This window comes from Cetorhinus maximus, chromosome 14, assembly GCF_964194155.1.
Source record: "Cetorhinus maximus chromosome 14, sCetMax3.hap1.1, whole genome shotgun sequence".
NCBI classification, from domain to species: Eukaryota; Metazoa; Chordata; class Chondrichthyes; order Lamniformes; family Cetorhinidae; genus Cetorhinus; species Cetorhinus maximus.
Genome location: NC_135892.1, coordinates 11,214,922 through 11,236,251, shown reverse-complemented (window position 1 = coordinate 11,236,251; position 21,330 = coordinate 11,214,922). Strand labels below are relative to the sequence as shown.

General features: G+C 43.5%; 1 protein-coding gene across 2 annotated transcripts; it reads right to left on the bottom strand.

The window, feature by feature from the left end:
• Window positions 1-1,091: 1,091 nt before the first annotated feature.
• On the bottom strand, window positions 1,092-20,924 carry dnaaf10 (dynein axonemal assembly factor 10). Of its 2 annotated transcripts, XM_078556492.1 has the most exons (9): window positions 20,722-20,924; window positions 18,310-18,410; window positions 13,871-14,001; window positions 10,835-10,936; window positions 10,195-10,310; window positions 8,151-8,285; window positions 4,630-4,727; window positions 2,900-3,120; window positions 1,092-2,205 (listed from the first exon to the last, which is right to left on the bottom strand). In XM_078556492.1, the coding sequence occupies exons 1-8, from the start codon at window positions 20,905-20,907 to the stop codon at window positions 2,913-2,915; spliced, it is 1,077 nt and encodes a 358-aa protein (XP_078412618.1). In that variant the 5' UTR covers window positions 20,908-20,924; the 3' UTR covers window positions 1,092-2,205; window positions 2,900-2,912. The 2 variants fall into 2 exon arrangements, with proteins under 2 accessions (XP_078412618.1, XP_078412619.1); XM_078556493.1 differs by lacking the exon at window positions 8,151-8,285.
• Between the last annotated feature and the right edge of the window lie 406 nt (window positions 20,925-21,330).

Genomic DNA, 21,330 nt, shown 5'->3' with positions numbered 1-21,330 from the left:
GGTTCATCAGAGGGTTCCTGGCCAAGATGAGGGTTGATCCAATGATCTTTTACACCAAAGATCTGGCAGAACAGCCATGGATTTTCAGGTGTTAGTTTAAAAGGTATATACCTGATGTTTAATAAATGAACAAAGCAAATCAACATCTCGCTCTTGGCAAATTCCTACCATTTGTATAATTTCACAGAAAACTACTACACAATAAAAAGTCTATAACCTGGGCAAAGGCAGCAGGATGCAGACAAGTAAAACTATACTTACCCTATTTAACCATACATTCCCATGCATGTATAGTGGGTGTTCATATAAATGCTCAAAATGAGGGAACTATTAAATTATGAGCAACTGTCCTCAATGGCTGTGGTAGCTAAGGGAGTTAAGTGGGTTTTGAGGTTGTGGTTGGTTCCAAGATGTCAGACCCAGATCTAGAAGTTGAAAACAGAACAGCTGGTGGTAGACTTGATAATACAGCATTGATTACCCCAGGCAGTCCAACTCACCAATTAAATCTGAAAGGTTACCAAGGGCTGGGATTTTTCCCATTTGACTCCATAGCTGTTGGTTAAAATGGTTTTAGGTGCAGAATTGTGGGAAGCTTTACCAGAGCTAGTACAGCAGGTAGCTCAATTTTAGCTGATTAAACGCACATTTAGGAGTACCCAAGCCAGAACAAAGCCAACCTGTGCCTCAAGCTCTCTTGTCCGTAGTGTGTCCCTACAGTGAGATAGTTTACATTTTATTTGGCAAACCGAAATCCTACAGATCCCACAGCAGCATTCAAAACAGAAGGAGCTCTGTCCAATAACTGCACATCAAACATCACCACAGCACAAGAACTAGTCATTCATTTGCATTTACTGCCTGTGGGACATAAGTTGTTTACCAGTGGTGACCACACTTCGAAAGTAATCCATTTGCTGTGTTGCACTTTGGGACATTCTGAAGATGAAGAAAGCCACGATATAAATTTAATTCTGTTAAAAAAAACTTTGTGGTGGGTTTTCTAAGCACGTCAAACACTCAGCTGGCCAAGAGATGGAGGCAGAGAACAAAGTGTAACTCTAGAAATAAAGATCCAACAAACATTTGAATACATCTTTACATTTTGTACAGTTTATTTGAGATGTGACAAATTAATAATTTTTCTAATGCAAATGTACACGCTAATGTGCAAATTATGTCTGATAATCTCAGGAAAATAGTCAACTCAATTTTAAAACAAAATCAGCAAAGCAAGAACTGTCAGAAATGCTTTTTAGAATCATTTAATTTACAACCATAGACAAAATAAAATGTTTAAACCATACTCCCAACGAGAGACCATAATAACCCAATGAGAGTTTGTTTCCCTTAGTGGAGACAGTGGCAGAATTTACATCTGTCCTGCCCCTCACCAGTAACAATGAAGGGACAATAGGAAATAGTTTGTAAACAGTTATTTAACATGCCACAAAAAATAAAAAAAGACAATCTCACTACAGTGAATTTTGCACCAATCAGGAATCAGCCTTTAAGTGGTACTCCAGATCAAAAGGCTCTAAACTGAAACTTGGCAGGTTTGAGGGCTTCAGGAAAAGAGGAGGATGGGGGCCAGAAATGTAATGGGAAAGTGGTGTCTACATTCGTGCGTGTGTATGGAATCCTTATTTTTATCCATGGAGGCTTGCACTCCTGCATAAGCGGATGCAGTCCAACCATTGACTCCGTAAACATCCAATCCCAGCTCCCAAGGTTGGATGCCCCTGTAATATGAACACTTTTCAGTTGTATGTACAATTGGACAAGAAAAGTTGCAAGCCCTTCAAAACCTATTTTAATTGGAATTTTTTTTAAAACTGTGAGCAGAATATTCATACTCGTGCCATGCTTCCAGGCTTTTCAAAACTTCAATTCAAATTATAAAATGGATAACTGTCCTTTATAATAAAATAAATATTTTAAACACTCGAAACACAGTCCGCAGAGGTTACCTAGCACAAGCGTTGAGCTACCCACCGGAACACAGCCAGTCAGACTTAACACTTCATTCTAGTAATCCTCGCTCAAGCCACTAGATGGAGCACCATCAGAAGAAAAATGTTCTCTCGATGAGAAATGGGGCATGATCCACTTCAACAAAGACTTCTGTTGGCTGATGACATAGTACAAACGGAGTACTACCTCCACCCTCATCGAATGGCAGAAGAATATTCAGTACAGAATGTCCTACAAGGGGGGGGGGGGGACAGACAAAGCAAATAAATGAAATATTCTATCTTGCAACTTATTTTTAAAAAGAAATATAGATATATAGAAGTCACTTGGTAGTACAGAACTTGAGTACTGCTGAAAAGAGAGACATGTTGCCGTTGCATTCATCAGGGCAAACACAAGAGCGCCAAATTTCAAACAATTACAACAATTTATACTACAGACAAAAAGATTGGTTGGCAGGTGGACCCTAATTGGCAAAGGCATTGCCAATTTAGGATAATCAGTCAGGTTCGTAATATGGTTCATTTACGCTTGCTAGAAGCGGCATACATTCATACACAGGATTATCTGCAAACAAAAGGAATATGTTCAAGCCTTGTGCCTTTTTTGAATTACCCGGGAGCTTGGGGAGCCTATTGCCCCCTGTTGCTTTCTCCATGGTAACTCTCGGCCAGAGTGGACTTGCCAACCAATCAGCATCCTTTTCTCCTGTAGCATAAATTATTATGATTGTTTGAAATTTGGCATTCTTGTGTTGCTCCTGATGGGTGCAAGACATTAAGCTTCAGTAACATGTCTCTCTTTTCCGCAACATAAATAGAAGTTTTAAACCTCCTCAAAATTCTCATTACATTCATCTGAGACACTTTATATTGCACATAGGACACATTAAGCTGTTGGATAGAGATGGCCGTTTGCATAATACCTTGGTTCATTCATTAAACTCGATTAAGTTTGGTGGCAATCAGAACTCGCACTGTTTGGTCAAATGCAGTGCAGACACAGAGGCCCTGCTTGTCTGGACTCCAGTCAAGGCTTCCTATAGGTTGGGTAGAGACAGTCACGTTTTGGAGCAGTGTGACTGCGCCTGCAACTCCCATGTCTGTGTTCTCAGAGTCCTTCTTTGAGCGCTGGGCAGGGTATTCACTGGGAAACACACAAGGACAGGAACACGTCAGTCCAGCAGATATTCATTTTCAACCATGTCTTTCAGCTTTCACCTAGCAACAAAGGAAACATGAAACGATACAGCATAGAAGGTCATTCAGCCCATCGTGCTTTGTGCCAGCTCTTTGAAAGAGCTTTCCAATTAGTCCCACCCCCTTTTTTTCCCCAAATGTTCTTTCAAAGTGTAGAATTTCAGTAAATTGTGCTTTGTAAAACTTTTATCTTGCACACCATGCAGTAGTGATTCTGAACTACGAGTTAGATGGGTTCCTGTTATTAACAATCCTTATGAGCAGCAACTGTACAAAGAGTTAAAAACCAAAACCCCTCAATGAGCTAGGCTGAGAAAACAAGGTTAGCTTCTCTGCATTCCCCATATGAACAATAATTACCATTATGGTCTTAGTATCTGGTAGTAAATTCCAATACAAATTTAGCTTACCTATAAAAGCAACCCATCTTACATACTCAACACCCTTCCCATCCCATTCCAAATTGTACAGAATAAAAAAGTAGAAAGTGTTCTAAGATACCAACATGCATCAGAGCTCATCTTTGCCCTTGCCATTTAGGCTATCATCGCACCCTTTAATGATACAATGAGCATCTAACATATTTTAGATTATAGGGTCCAACATCCCACAAGTGTCTGGCTTCTAGGATGCAGGTGGGTGAGATTGGATCAAAAACCTTTATCACAGGTCTCCAATTTCTGTGAGCACTTCCTGATGTGAAGTGGAGTGGTGGGGGGATTTTAAATTTATGTAAATAATGCAGAAATGACATTATAACATCATGCAGGTCATGTTCCTGCGTTCCTATCAGTCGGGTACTTCAGAAAGAGGGTCGCCAAAGAAATTCAGGCACTGGAGGATGTGCTGGTCTTTCAGGATCTGAAAGGGTGCTGCCAGCCATTTCTCCAAACGCGTACATTTCAGGATCTTATCGAAGCCAACAGACCAGGATAGCGAAGTCCAAGGCTACCTGGCTAGTATTGTTCACAACAGGCAGACCAGCCAGGACCCACAGAGCAACAAAACGTCCATTCAATATCACTAGCCCCACTCAGGCCAAAACGAGTCCACTAGCCCACGAAAGCTACTTGAATCTAGAAGTTTAGCTAGATTCAGGTATGCTCAAGTCAGATGGGTTACAAAGCCATATGGCCCTCAACTGTACTGGCACAGGGGTGGGGTGATGTGAAAATCAGCATCAAGGTCTGACCGTAAATATTTAAAAATACAATAGAATTCCTCTTTTTGGCAACTTTCTTTTTATTCTCTTCCACTCATCTGATGTCCCCATGATATACATAATTATCCTTGCTCCCTGGCCTCTGGCGAGCCAGGAACAAACTGGTCTCAGGTTAGAGCTCAAACCTACCTTTAATTCACTACCATTAATTCAATCGTTAATGTTCATCAGCAACTGCAGAGCTGGTATTTCACAAGCATTTAAGCATCTTACCGTGTGAAGGAAGTTACTCACTATTTCCAAAGGTGCAGATTGCCAGCCCCTCCCGCTGTCATGAAGATGTCTCTGTTTTGTGGCAAGTGGCGGACTTGCCAGATGGTTGATTTATATGCCTGGGGAAAGCAGCAGACATACAAACGCAATGTGTTTATATTAAAAAAACAGGAGAGAGAGAGACAGAGCAACACCACCTGCCCTGCCTATCAACAGCAACAACCAAAGATCTGTCTCTCACGCTTTACTGAAAGTAACTAACCACTCTCTAAATACTATCTCTGCTACAGTACACAAGCCTTCCATTTCACCACAACAGGGGACAGCTGACACCAGCATCACATACTGGTCACAGACTGAGCTACCGTAGCAAATTCATGAGACCATTTTAACTGGGAGGAGGTAATGGGCGCTTGGGTGAGTGTGGAACCTGTGAGGCAATCAATAATGAGGCCCACTCAATTTTAACTCACAACTCTCACGTGTATCAGATTGGCATGCAGCCCAATTTCAGGGCAGGAATTCTACAGGGACTTTGGAAGCTTATTGAAAACATAAATAAAGCTCTTAAAGGGGGAGACAGGGGAGGTGCACTCACTTATAGACTTCTACAGCACAGGAGGAGGCCATTTGACTTATTGTGTTAGTACTGGTTTTTTGAAAGTGTCATCAAATTCATCCCCCTCCATAGCCCTGTAAATATTCTCCTCTCCAAGTATTTATCCAATTCCCTTTTGAAAGTTACTACTGAATCTGTTTCTACCACCCTTTCAAACAGTGCATTCCAGATTACAGCAATTCACTGCTTAAAAAAACGTGTCTACTTTTCCCCCTGCGTTTATTTTTGCCAATTTTCTTCAAATCCGTATCCAAATTGTATAAAACTTTAATGGAATTGGTTGACACAGCTTTCATTCCCTATCTCTCTGAAGCAATTCTAAGGAGTCAGGGGCTAATTGGACTTCCCCACATTGAGGTCACTAGACTCTACAAACATTCCTGAACCGGTTGCAGGAAGCCTCTGGTGCCCTGCGTGCCCCTTAATCTAGAAAACGGCCTCCAGCATGAGCTAAATAAAAAAGGTGACCTCAAGCCAAAGTGATGGACAGTGGAAGAAGGTGACCACCCCGACATCTTGGTTACTTGTCCTGTATTCACTGGTCAGAAGGGTTTGAAAGGGTGATTAACATAAGGTAAACTACCAGCCCAGCTCCTAGGAAAAAAGTATATTAATGAGTCCTCATCAGGCAGCCGCCTTCTTCAGACGGAAGATGGATCAAGGAAATGGAAGAAGACCAAGGGAAGAGTTCCTGAACAGTTTGGATAGAGAGCAGAATGATGCCATCACAAGCTACTGAGATCTGCACACTCAGTGCCAACCGTCCAGTCATCCTCTGGGATCAGTGAATCGCTCTCAGCTGTCACAGGTTGTATACTTTTTCTGTCTATTTAGCTAATGCATCATATCTAAACTTATGCTTTGTAATAAACCACCTTAAAATTACATACGAATACTCGACTGCCAATCTCAGGCATCTGTGGCTCCTGAATCCAAAATCTTACATTCTGGCAAAACTGACCCTGCTACAAGGAAGAAATGAGTCATAGGCTGCTCCCAGGTTCACAGAGTCCTCCCTTCTAGTGGAAGAGGTGAGGGTGAAAGGGCTTAATTTCATTCCCATGCAATTCCAAAGCTCTGGAGAAAGGGAAATGGCAGGGGCGGGGGGGGGGGGGGGGGGGGGTGCAGGAAGCAGGGAATATTTCAGTAACTTGACCAGAGCAGTGAGGGTGAATGCAGTCCTTCCTTTCACAATCTCACTGCACAATAACAGCCAAAGGTTCTTCTAACCCATCTCTAGAACCTTGAACCATAAGACCATAAGACATAGCAGCAGAAATTAGGCCATTCGGTCCATCGAGTCTGCTCCGCCATTCAATCATGGCTGATAGGTTTCTCAACCCCATTCTCCCGCCTTCTCCCCTTAACCTTCGATCCCCTTACCAATCAAGAACCTATCTATCTCGGTCTTAAATACACTCAATGACCTGGCCTCCACAGCCTTCTGTGGCAATGAATTCCATAGATTCACCACTCTCTGGCTAAAGAAGTTTCTCCTCATCTCTGTTCTAAAAGGTCTTCCCTTTACTCTGAGGCTGTACCCTCGGGTCCTAGTCTCTCCTACTAATGGAAACATCTTCCCCACGTCCACTCTATCCAGGCCTTTCAGTATTCTGTAAGTTTCAATCAGATCCCCCCTCATCCTTCTAAACTCCATCGAGTATAGACCCAGAGTCCTCAAACGTTCCTCATATGTTAAGCCTTTCATTCCTGGGATCATTCTCGTGAACCTCCTCTGGACCCTCTCCAGGGCCAGCACATCCTTCCTGAGATCCAGGGCCCAAAATTGCTCACAATATTCTAAATGTGGTCTGACCAGAGCCTTATAAAGCCTCAGCAGCACATCCCTGCTTTTATATTCTAGTCCTCTCGAAATAAATGCCAACCTTGCATTTGCCTTCCTAACTACCGACTCAACCTGCAAGTTAACCTTAAGAGTATCCTGGACTAGGACTCCCAATCCCTTTGCACTCCAGATTTCTGAATTCTCTCCCCATTTAGAAAATAGTCCATGCCTCTATTCTTCCTCTCCAAAGTGCATGACCTCACACTTTCCCACGTTGTATTCCATCTGCCACTTCTTTGCCAATTCTCCTAACCTGTCCAAATCCTTCTGCAGTCTCCCCGCCTCCTCAATACTACCTGTCCCTCCACCTATCTTTGTATCATCTGCAAACCTAGCCAGGATGCCCTCAGTTCCTTTACATAGATCATTAATGTATAAAGTGAAAAGTTGTGGTCCCAACACTGACCCCTGCGGAACTCCACTAGTCACCGGCCACCATCCTGAGAAGGACCCCCTTTTCCCCACTCTCTGCCTCCTGCCAGACAGCCAGTCTTCTATCCATGCTAGTACCTTGCCTCTAACACCATGGGCTCTTATCTTACTGAGCAGCCTCCTGTGCGGCACCTTGTTCAAAGGCCTTCTGGAAGTCCAAGTAGATAACATCCATTGGCTCTCCTTTGTCTAACCTACTCGTTACCTCCTCAAAGAATTCTAACAGATTCTGAACAGATCTGTGATGTGGTTGGATCCGGAATGTACTTACTTGAGAGTGTGGTGATGACAGAGTCAATTGTGGCTTTCAGAAGGGCACTGAATAATTATCTGAAGGGAAAAGGCAGGGGAGTGGGACTAACTGAGTTGCTCTTGCAAAGGGCCAACATTAACATGACAGGCTGAAGAGCCTCCTCCTCCTGTGCTGGAACCATTCTATAATTCTATGTTTGATTAGACTCTTCCATGGCAACCTGCGCATTTGGTTATTAAAGAGTCAAATAAAACCAAGATGGATTGCAGCCAAGATACAGGAGGGACACCTCAAGTGCCATAACCTGCAGGGCTACAGACCAAATGCTGGGTGGCTCATTTTTCTACTGGCGCAGAGATGATGGGCAAAGCAGCCTCTTCAGAATTCAATACCTTTTCACTGACTGAAGCAAAACCCTTTGTTGGGTGCTGGGTCCTCATGTCAAATACGTGAAACTTTCCCTCCAAGGAAGTGGCCACCAGTTTATTCATGTTGATATCTTTTCTGTCAAACTCGACGCAACAAACCTGCAAAAATAAGGTAGGTCCCAAATGCAACATATACATCTGTCAAAGCCAAAAGCTTAACATTCCTTAAAGATAAGGAATGGTAATGTCAAAAGAAGAATTACATACTACACCCACAGAAATATTTTGGTTTAATACATTGGATGTGTGGAAAATGCATATTTACAATTCATGAAAAATGTTACTGACCATTTTTTTCCTCGGCAAATGACCAAAAGGTTCTTTGTTATTTAACTCCAAGATAATGGTAATAATGTAAAATAAGACTAGGACAAGCTGGTGTTGTCGTTTAAAACCAAAGGCCCAACCACTAAAACCAGAGGGCCGTTCACACTCGTGGATTATCTACCTGTCTTCACTCAAGATTGGCTTAAACCAAGTGTTATTCCGGACAAATTTGAACAAAAAACAGGTGTTCAGTGGTTTTCAAATCAGCACAGTCTTTGTAGAGAGAACAGAGTTCAGAGGAAGGGTTCAGATCTAAACCGTCATGGGATGGATTTTAGGAGAAAGTTGGTTGGCACCTTGCCAAGGTGACATCTGGCTGACCCGCAGCAATACACTGTGTTTGCCTTAATTACTGCAGAGTGGGACTTCCACCCCTCAGGGACAGCAAGTTCCACCCTAGAAACTCTGTTGTCCTAGCAGCACCAGAAGAGAGTAGTGGCCAATACTGGGACTACAAGCAGCCCCCAAGCTTCAGTGAAGTCGAGGGATTTTGGGCGGGCATAGCTGGGAGAGTCCAGCGAGGGGTTTGGGGAGGGAGGGTTAGAAGGGACGGGACAGGATGGTGGGACGAGGGGGGTTGGTGCAGGGTGCCACAGGACTGGGTGGCCGACAGCCCTATTGGAAGAGGTGGACACTGCTGAGGAAGATGGAAATGGCAAGGGCTCCTTAAAATGGGGGCAATGTTGAAATGAAGACGCAAAGCTGTTAGGGTCATCAGTGTGGAGGGGAAAACCCCTGCACAAGAATAGACAACAGCCTGTGCTCCGAAGAACAGTCATATTGGACTCCAAACATTAACTCTGTTTCTCTCTCAACAGATGTTGCTAGGCGTGCTGAATTTTTCCAGCACTTTATTTTTATTCCAATGTCCCTCTGATCTCCCGCCATGAGGCTAAGTCCACTGCAATACTGGGCTCCTGACACAGCATAGAGCCTTTATGCAAGGTTCCATCGCTAAGCACAATTAAGGGATAGTTGCCCTTTTAAGTGCCATGATTGGCTACCTGCTGCAGACAGGTAGGCAGCTACTGCTGCACGGAGTCCACCTCCAGAAACATCTCCTGACATTGGGAACACATGCCTTGATCCGACTTCCCACAGCCCCCCCACCTCCTCCGAGCCTCCATGGGACCGGGAAGATTACACCCGCGGTTTCCAGCATATAATGAAGGTAGGAGTTCCTGTGACACTACCAAATATTCTCCTAAAGCTCCTTTCCAAATATTCACGACAGAATTGTCCCTCCGAGAACAAATACAATTTCTCCAATCTTTTCTCCCCTTTAACCTGCTTGGGGGTGGGTGAACGGGGAAGAGAGTCAGGGAGAGAAACAGACTTTCTGTATCTTCCAGAATGTTATTTGCCGTTAAGGAAGAAGAGGAGGCAATAATGCATGTTGTGGTTACTGAGTAGTGGCCCTAATAGACGTTGGCACATTGATTGCAAGATAAGGGAAGAATTGCGAGGCAAAGAGACTAATGGAACAGAAAAAACAGAGGGAAGAAAGTTTATTTTGAAAAGTGGTTACTATAAAATAGTCAACTGGAAATCTCTTTATGCAAGACTGGGTTGCTATTGTAACATGGCTTTTACATTCTGCCACATAATGACCATTTTCCTTGCCACAAGCATAAGTAGTTCTGGGTTTTGCACCTGGTTTAAAATCTCATTCGTTCCTTACCCCATTCCTGATGTTTTTTTCCCAGCGGAGTGACATACTTCTTAGATCAAACAGCTTGATATCACCATTGTCATATCCCGCGCATACACAGCGCTCCTGGCAGCTGTAGGCATGACCTGTCCGTGTAGGCAACACCAAAGGAGAGAGTTTAGTTGGTGGGGGAAGCAAAATCAACTGAAGTGAGCTCCCTCCTGAGCCAGGAGCTCAGAACAAGATAGATCTGCAATAATATAGATGTTCTGGAGTCTTGCTCACATATTAAGTTGAGTTCAACCCACAATTAGTCAAGTTGTAATTAAATTATGGAAAAAAATTGATATGCCAAATAACCTTTTTAGTTCCATGTGCCCTAAGTTTCAAATCAAGCAGATACACTACATAGAAACAACATCCATATTAAAAGTCAGGAAAAAAACTATAGTCAAACTCTGAAAATGAAGTCCACTTGATTTAATCACGGTATCTGAAATACCAAATATTTTTATACACATCATAGCCAGAATGATCAAATTTGACCGACATACATGCACTATTTTTTTTTAAGAAAGATATGATTGTAAAATATTGCACATGGTTATTCAATCCTTCTTCAAGTTTTCTTGTGAAGGTATTAATCATTAAAATCATATTTAAGACATACCAAATGCCACGGTCCAGCAATCCCGCCTGGTGTCTCCATCTGCAGGCTGCATATTTGCCACTGGAGTGTCTTTTTGCCTTGGGTCCCAGACTTTTACCATTCCTTTCAAAAACACAAACCACATTTTTTTAAAAAGCTAATTTTCATGAAGTAATATTCACAAAGAGTCAATATCACTTACAGTGAGTAATCAGCACATAAAGCAAACCTTTAAATTGTCAGTAACTATCAACGCGACAAGTCCAGTTTAACCCTCCCCTCAGTGATGCCTGCATCTGATTTTGTTTCTCCAAAACGTGCACTAATGATAATGTCAGACGTCAGCAAATTATTGTTCAAAAGCATCATTACTTTTGTTTCAAGTGGTTCCTTTAATAATAAGGTAGCCAGTTGTTGAGGAGTGTACATCATGCCAAGTTTTTTTATGCTTTTTAATTGCATGAATGGGCCACACCACGGATGACCCCACACCAAAGGCTCCAGTAAACAAACCACAAACGGTGCCACGACCAGTTCTGCCAATTAGAAACAGCAAAACCACTTAATTTTTTCCGTGGCCACAGAAATGGTGCATATTTAAAAAAGAGAAGTTTAAGAGGACATTTCTTTTCTAAGAGATCATTCTCTATCTCTTTTCTCCCTCTGTTGTCAGGACACTAGCTTTTGTACCTGCATAAGCCAGGGTATGATTCCACAGACACTCACTGTCCAATTGTGATGCCAGACCAGGAATGTCAGCAATCTATTCAACAATGGAGAATATTGTGCCAAATTTATTCCAACACCCTCCCGATATTTATCATTTCCAGCAGGGATCATGGGACAGCATTTAAAAACAGAAACCTGACTAATTCTTACTTATGTAGCCCAGGAACATGGGGACCAAAGTGTGACTACACAATTAACACCTAGACAGGACACCACCATTCGGGACTTTCTGGTCATCGACTGAGTATTGCACCTGGCTGTGTCTTTATCTATTAGGAAGCGAGCCTGCTTGTTTCCAGAGATAAAAACAAAAAACTACTGCGGAAGCTGGAAATCCAAAACAAAAACAGAATTACCTGGAAAAACTCAGCAGGTCTGGCAGCATCGGCGGAGAGGAAAAGAGTTGACGTTTCGAGTCCTCATGACCCTTCAGCAGAACTGAGTGAAGTTAGGAGAGGGGTGAAATATAGGCAGGTTTAAGGTGGGGGGGGGGAGAGAGGGAGGGAGAGAGAAGTTGTGGGTGGGGGGGGTGGTGGTTGTAGGGACAAGCAAGCAGTGATAGGAGCAGATAATCAAAAGATGTCACAGACAAAAGGAACAAAGAGGTGTAGATAATATCACCACCTTTAACACCTCTTTGTTCCTTTTGTCTGTGACATCTTTTGATTATCTGCTCCTATCACTGCTTGCTTGTCCCTACAACCACCCCCCACCCCACACAACTTCTCTCCCCCCACCCCCGCCAAACCTTAAACCAGCCTATATTTCACCCCTCTCCTAACTTCACTCAGTTCTGCTGAAGGGTCATGAGGACTCGAAACGTCAACTCTTTTCCTCTCCGCCGATGCTGCCAGACCTGCTGAGTTTTTCCAGGTAATTCTGCTTTTGTTCTGCTTGTTTCCATGTGAGTTGTGCACTGTGACACTGAGAAGACGGGGAATCAGAACCTGATTCACAGTCACTGGGATGGAAGTGGAGAACTCGAAAAGCATTTTCGAGCTGAAGGTTGTCAAAACAGTGCAGTCACCAAACTTATCTGATGTAATGGCACTTGAACTAAGGGCTTGCTCAGCCATTTCAGAGGGCAGTTAAAGATGGCAGATTTCTTTCCCTGAAGGACGTCAGTGAACCAGATGGGATTTTTAATAACAATTCATAACCGAGACTAGTTTTCAATTCCAGATTTTATTAATTGCAATTAAATTCCACCAGATGCCATGGTGGGATTTGAACCCATGTCCCTACAGCATTAGCCTGGGCCTCTGGATTATTAGTCCAGCGACACTACCACTATACCACCATCTCTCCCCAGACATTTCTGTAACTGCTGGCACCTTTTCCTACTGCTGTGCACCTCAAAATATTCTGTCCACACATGATCTACATCTAGAAAGTTCAAGTAAATCATGATTTACTGAAATCCCAGTGACAATGCTGTGAAGGAATAACTGTGTCACACTGCGAGTGTCATGGAGCACAAAGAACATAAATTCAGTTGTAACATTCAACAATAAACAGGGGCACCAAGTTCAAGAGCAGTAGGGGAATGTTTACTTGACAATAAAGCAGGAGGGGAGCTGAATGCACCAACTATAAAATAAACGACTGAATGGTTTGTCCTACTGCTTCATAACATACAGTCCATATGTATTTTATAACTGTGTCATTTTTACTGAGGTGCTGTAATAAGTAGCGGCAAATAAGAAACACTGATGAAAATAGGACGAGTTACCCGGATTAAAGACAAGCAAGGGGGACTTCACACAGTTGAGGCCGCAGCTCATTAAAGATTAAGTGGAGATTTGGGAGAAATATTCAAAAATCACAAAAAGTTTTGAAAGCGTAAATAAGGAGAAACCCCTTCTTGTCACAGAACAGATGATAACTACAGCACACAGCTGACAAAGGAACCAGAGATAAGGTAAAAATGTTTTATGGAGTGAGTTGCGGTGGTCTGGAATGCGCTGCCTGAAAGGGTGGTGGAAGTAGATTGAATAGTGACTCTCAAAAGGGAATTGGATAAATGCTTGAAGGAGAAAAATCTGCAGTGCCACGGGGAATGAGCAGGGGTGTGGCACTAAGTGAATAGCTCTTTTAAAGAGCTGGCACAGACATGATAGGCCGAACGGCCTCCTTCCGTAATGTATCTATGATTTCATGATAATAATTAAGAAATTTCTAGATGCTCAGACACCACTGGAGGAAAACCTCAGGATTTAGCAGTGAAACGGACAAATCGATAGGTTCCATCGGTGCAGCATTTAAACGGGCTGTAGAGAATGGGGTGAGTGAGGGTCACGATAGAGGAATAATTTAAATGAAATTTACCATCTCTGCTGCCAGTAACCACTTCCGGAGCTCCCTCCCCAATTCCCAGGCCTCCTACACCATCAATACTGTTTATGATCTCCTTGTGTGCTTTTACTGAATAGACTGGCATTTCTGGTGCCTCCAGGTTCCTGGGTAAAGGAAATGAGAAAGGTGAAAAAAGCTCACAAAATCCCCAGTGAACAAACCTGGCTGAGAATGCAAGTGACCTTGAAGCTACTTGTGACATCATTAAAAAAAAAGAGGCCACACAATCTCACCAGCAACTGAAAACGTAAACAGTGCAAAATTCACCGGAGGAATTTTCTTTTTAAAACGCGCTATCAGATTAAATTCCAGATAGGGTGCCAGAGAATGGCAGGACATTGGTGCAGCCTGAAGTGGTCAACAAGGTAAGTTTCCATTGCAGTCCTGGTACATGATGGTGGCAAATTGCTGTTATGCCCACTTCTTCGCAGCTGAATGCAGGCAGGTCAACAGCCCCAGCTGTTTACTCTGCTTGTGGTGTGCAGAAAACTAAGAGGAAGGGCAGCCAAGAGAAAAATATTGTCTTCTCTATTAAAAGTCTTATGATACGATGTTCATGACGCATTTGGCCAAAGGAATAAAAGTGAAAATTACAAAAGATTGAAGTCAATCATTAGTCAGCCCAAAAAATTAAATGAAACACTCCTGGTTTAATGATAAACCTGTCCCACAGGCGTTGATGGGTATCGAAACAGATATAGCAATTTGGTATGTTAAGGTATCACAAGTGGCACCAGTTACCATGAGGCACTACCCCACCCCCTGGCAGAATTTGCAGCATGTAATCTCAATGGGTTTATCTTGCAGAATTCAATTTTGTGTTTCCATTCCAGGGCTGGAGATACATGTCTGCAATCACAACAATGTCAAATACACATGTACAACAGCAATCTATTAAAGTGTTCCTGCATACATTAGGATGTCAGTGTGTTTGTTGCTAAAATTGGTATCAGTGTAAAAAAATTCAGGTACACAGAAATATAGGAAGAGGAGTAGTTTAGTTTCTCGAGCCTATTCCAGCATTCAGTTAGATCATGACTGATCTATAACTCTACTCCAATTGCCTGCCTTTGATCCATATCTAATAAAAAATCTGTTGATCTTGGCCTTGAAAATTTCAACTGATATAACGTTCACAGCCTTCTGGGGAGAGAATTCAGATTTCCACTACCTTTTGTGTGGAACAAGAGCTCCCTAATCTCACTTATAAATGACCTGTCTCCAATTTTTAAGATTATACTCACTTGTTTTGGACTCTCCTGCCGAAGGGAGTAGTTTCTCTGTGTCAATCCTCCAAAACCTTCAGCTCATCCAAAACTCTGATGCCTGTGTACTATCTCGCATCAAGTGCTATTAATCCATTACCCTTATACTGGCTCCCTGTCCAGCAATGTCTCCATTTTAAAATACTCAGACTCGTGCTTCAATCTCTCCATGGCCACATCCTTCACACTGGACGGTATTTTATCTGTGGTGTGCCATTCCTGATAGCAGGACCAGGAGTGGGCAGCAATTCCTCTCTCATGTCAGAAGCCAGCTTCCCCGCAATTCAAATTAAAGTTTAAAGTGCCAGCAGCAGGCACAGGCCACACGTGTGATGACATGACAGGGGAAGCTTTTCAGTGGTGAAACTCACAGTCAGCTGACAATGCAGTAGGTTGGGGTGGGCTATAAAAGAGCCTCTGGGAGGCTCTGCATTGCGACCACAACTTTGCTCAGCAATCTTATTTTATGGGTTGAACAGATCGTGACCCTCACCCCTCCCCCCCCACCCCACCCAAACTTCTCACCCCCATCACTCTCCACCTTATTATTTACTGTCATTCACCATACCCCATCACATCCAAGCCCTTCCCACTTCACTCCTCCATGCCTCCACCCTCTGTCCTCCCTTGGATCCCTCTTCCACTCCTCTATGCCCCTGACCCCACTCCACACCCCCACCTGCTCACCGACTCGTCCTTGCTGGTCCTGAGCCTTCATGCAACCTCCATTCTCCTGCTCCCCTGCTCCCCTGCCTGGTGCCACAGAGTTCAACAAAGAAAACCGCTGACCCGAGACACAACAGCACAAAGCCAACTGGTGCATACTGCCTTTAAATGAACATGAACAGGGTGCCATGAGATTCTCATGCACCGCTGACTTAATCTTGAAGGTAGGATGGAATTACAACAAGTTTTCAGATAACAAGTATACATAGCATGCAAACATATTACAAGTAGGAACCAGCCACGGGGGTGGGGGCGGTGGGGGGGGGGGGGGGGGGGGGGTATGGTGGCCATCAATCCCAACACCCCACTACCACACCGCTGACTTAATCTCTGCCTTTCAACCCCTTGTCAGGGAACTGAAATTTCGGCTCCCACTCAAGTAAGTCAGCCCACCAGCCACATTTCCTGTTCTTACAGGCTCTATAAATTACTGCCCCATCTGTATAATTTCCTCCAGCCCTACTATCCTTTGAGAATTCTGTGTTCTTCCAACTCTGGTCTCTTGCTCATCTCACACTTCCTTCACTGCATCATTGGCGACCGTGCCTTCAGCTGCTAGGGCCCTAGGCTCTGCAATTCCCTCCCCAAACCTCTCCCTATCCTCCTTTAAGACACTCTTTAAGAAAACTCTATCTTTGACCAGGCCTTCAATCATCTGTCCAAATATTTTCTTTTTGGACTGGTGTCAGCTTTTGTCCAAATGTTTCAGTACTCCCCCTTCAGCAGGAGAGTCCAAAACAAGTGAGTATAATCTTAAACTTGGAGACAGGTCATTTATGAGTGAGATTAGGGAGCACTTTTTCCACACAAAATGCTCCTGTGAAGTGCCGTGAGGAGCTTTACTATGTTAAAATGTGCTATATAACAAACTACATTTACGTAACACCTTAATATAGTAAAATGTCTCACGGAGCTTGTCGTTGGTCTAACCCATCAAATCCTTTGCACATTTTGAACACCCTGATTAGATTATCCCCCGAACCTTCTAATTTCATAGGAAACACAAGCCAATTTTATGCAACCTGTCCTCATAATTTAACCCGCTAATCCCTGGTATCGTTCAGGCAGATATTTTCAAACTGAAAAGGGCTCGGAATCACGCAAAACAGGAGAGTGCTGGTGGGGGTGGGGGTGGCGGCGGGGGGAGGGGAAGAAAACACCATTTTTGGAACAAAAAATTCAATTGCATTCATTTTTTTTTAAACTTTGAGCAGAATCATAACTTTATGTTAAATATGGATCAGCCCATCCTCCTCCTTCAGATACCATGCCCTGTGAAGGAGTGTGCAACCATGGACTTTCATTGGTTTGGTCCACGATTATGCCTGGCAATGTACTGCATTAATAAAAACAAAGTGGTAGAAAAACACAGGACTGGCAGCATCTGTGGAGAGAGAAATAGACTTAATATTTCAAGTCCAATGTGACTCTTCAGAACTGGCTGAAGATGAATATTGGACGCGAAATGTCAACTCTGTTTCTCGGCTCCACAGATGCTTCCAGACTTGCTGAGTTTTTCCAGCGCTTTCTGTTTTGATTTCAGATCTCCAGCATCTGCAGTATTTTGTTTTTAAAGTGCTGCAGTGGTTTGCCATTGCCTTCTGATCAGCCCGTATGTAATTAAAATCATTTGGTATCCACGTGGATAAAGGAAAAATGAACACAAAATCCTGCTTCCACCCTTATGTGGAATTATAAAGAAGCTTTGAAGGGTTTAATTATGCTATCATTATGAAATTCCATGGAGCATTCCTCTCCCCATCAAATCAACATACCATGAGGTATTAGAAAACATCATGGCCAGTGGTTAATAAAAGGTACACCAGGCTATCCATAATTTGTTAAACAGGAATTATCAGCTTAATTCATGAAGAATTTATTAATAACTAAGACACTGCAGTGAACCAAAATTTACAGTCCACATTTTTTATTTTATTTATACTTTCACAGGGTGCGGGTGTCGTTGCCCAGGCCAGCATTCATTGCCCATTCCTAACTGCCCTACAGAAGGTGGTGAGATGCCTTCTTGAGCCGCTGCAGTCCATGTGGTGTAGGTACACCCACAATGCTGTTAAAGTGGGGGGGGTGGTTGGAGTTCCAGGATTTATAATGTATCTATCTACAGATGGAGTGGATGCCAGGGAGATTTGCTTCCTCAATTGACTACAAACACTGAGAAAATTCCACCCTTTGGTAATATGTTCAGCAGTCAATCACCTTTATTCAGAAAATTTAGAACCACATAAATATTGACAAGGTGACCTGAGATTGCCATAGCAGGTTTCAAAATGACCATCCTTCTTAAGATGTTAGGGGCTCAACAATCTTCAAAAAGTCAACGCTTTTCATTAAGAGCATAACATTTCTCGTCACAGCTCCCAAACTACCATACAATAGCTTCCCAAAGTTTTGAATACATACCAAATGTGCAGGTTTCCATCGAAGTCGCCAGTAGATAGATACCGCTGTTGCAAAGAGGTGGCTCCAAAGGTGCCACATTTAAAAGGTTTCGATTTTTCAATCTGAAAAAACATTGATTTTCAAGTGATGAAGATAAGGATCAAGTGGTCCAGTAAGCAGTGCATTAAATTCTGACTTACGAGGCGAGTTTCACGAGGCTATTGGGAGAGCAGAGAAAACTGTCCGAGAGATTCTGGATAATAATGTGCCATATCACTGATATTGAAACATCTGTATTATTATATGAAATAGATATTAAAGTAATATTAATTATTTCCACTTGTGAAGAAATCTAAAACAAGAGGGCCATAAATATAAGATGATCACCAGTACATCCAATTAGGGAATTCAGGAGAAACTTCTTTACTCAGAGAGTGGTGAGAATGCAGAACTCGCTACCACAGGGAGTGGTTGAGGTAATTAGCAAAGATGCATTCAAGGAGAAGCAAGAGACACACATGAAAAAAAGGCTTGCATTTATATAGAACTTTTAGTGACCAGAAGTCTCAAAGCGTTTTTCAGTCAATGAAGTACTTTTTCTGAAGTGTAGTCACTGTTGTAATGTAGGAAAGGCAGCAGCTAATTTGGGGTCAGCAAATTCTCACAAAGATGATATTGATTCAGGGATAAATATTAGCCAAGACACTGTGGATAACTCTCGTGTTCTTCTTCAAAATAATGCCATAGAATCTTTTGCATCCAACCAAACAGGCAGATGAAGCCTTGGTTTGATGTCACATCAGAAAGATTGCATATACGACAGTGCAGCACTCCCTCAGTACTGCGTGGGAATGTCAGCTTTGATTTTTGTGCTCAAGCCCTGACTTGGGTATTGAACCCCAGAACCTTGTGATTCAGAGGCAAGAGTGCTACCAACTGAGCCACTGCTGACATGAGGGAGAAAGTAATAGAAGGATGTTGATGGGGTGAAACAAGGTAGGATTGGAGGAGGCTCATGTGGAACATAAACATCAGCATGGAGCAGTTAAGAACATAGGAATTAGAAGGAGTAGGCCACTCAGCCCTTTGAGCCTGCTCCACCATTCAATAAGGTCATGGCTGATCCTGTCATGGTCTCAATTCCACTTTCCTGCCTGCCCCCCACCATAATCCTTGTCAATCAAAAATCTATCTAACTATGTCTTGAATAAATTCAATGACCCAGCCTCCATTGCTCTCTGAGGATGCGAATTTCATAGACTAACAACCTTCTAAGAAAAAATTTCTCATCTCTTGTCTTCAAAGAGACCTCTTATTCTTAAACTGTGTCCCCTCGTTCCAGTCACTCCCACAAGCGGAAACATCCTCCTGGTATCTATCGTATCAAGACCCCTCAGGATCTTCTATGTTTCAATAAGATCAGCGCTCCTTCACCCCAATGGGTATAGACCCAACCTGTTCAACCTATCTTCATAGGAAAAAAAATCATCATCCCAGGCATGAGTCAAGTGAACCTTCTCTGAACTGCTTCAAACGCAATTATATATTTTTCAAATAAAGAGACCAAAACTGTACACAGTATTCCCAATGTCATCTCACCATGGCCCTGTACAGCTACAGTAACTCTTCCCTACTTTTGTATCCCATTCCCTTTGCAATAAACACCAACATTCCATTTGCCTTCCTAATGTCTTGCTGTACCTGCATACTAACTTTTTGTGATTCATGTACACCCACATCCCTCTGTACCACTGAGTTCTGCAATCTCTCTCCATTTAAATGGCACACTGCTCAGAATAGCCTGTCTCTGTGCTGTAAATGCAATGCAATGGGGATGCTTGTGATACAGGAGGCTATTCAACCCATCAAGTCTGTGCCAACTCCTTTGCTAGAACAAGAACAATCCAACTAGAATCACAGAGTAATTAAGCTGAATAGTCCCATCTATGCTCTGTTCTGTCTGTGCTGGCTCTCTACAAGAGCAACTCACCTAGTTCCACTCCCCCACCTTTTCCCCGTAACACTACAAATTTCTTCTCTTCAGGTAATTATCCAGTTCCTTTTAGAAAGCCATGATTGAATCTACCTCCACCACAGGCTCAGGCAGCGCATTCCAGATCCCAAGCACTCACTGATCCCCTACTCTCCCTCCTGCTCTATAAAGCCCTAGACCTGCAAATGATTTTTCCCACCTTTTAATGAATGATTTAAACGTTGTTGCGTTTACTTCAAAGAAAGAGCATCAGGTTATAACCGGCTTGTTGTGTGCGTCTCTAGAACAAGCCCCAAAAAATGCATATTCTCCGTTGTTAAAAAGCAGTGAGAAAGAAAGCCTGCGCCAGTTAGCCCCGGTCACCATGGCAACCCCGGGGCCGGTGACCAGGCAACAGGGCCTAGGCCTGAGGCTTGGGCCTTTCCCGTTTGATCACCGACCTCCTTGACCAGCGCCAGCTCCCCGTGTGACACCTCGTAGATCTGCAGCACGCCGGTGCCGCGTGCGAAGTTGCCCATGCAGACGAACTTGGCGCTGCACGGGATCCATTTGCAGTCGAACAGGGTGTAGTTAAGCGATTTCTGGATGTGACTGATGATCTGCGGCTTCTCCAGCGACGAACTCATGGTCTCCCCTCCCTTCCCCCCTCAGGCAGCTGTGCGCAGGCGCGATCCGCCCGTCAGTCCAACGCCTCAGACCCCGCCCACCCGCCAGACAAACGCCTTAGGCCCCGCCCACCCGCCAGACCAATGCCTCAGGCCCCGCCCACATGCCAGAACGACACCTCAGGCCCCGCCCACTCGCTAGACAACCGCCTCAGGCCCCGCCCACCTGCCTGAACAACGCCTCGGGCCCCCGCCCACCCGCCAGACCACGTGGGAGAGACCATTCAGCCCAGCTGCTCCATACTGTCCCACACCAGCCACCTCCCACCAGATGGGTTTTTAACAACATCATCATTTTTATCACTATCATTTTCATTATAATTATCATTATCATTTTTAATGAGAGTGGAATTTTATTCCAGATTTATTTATTAATTGAAGTTA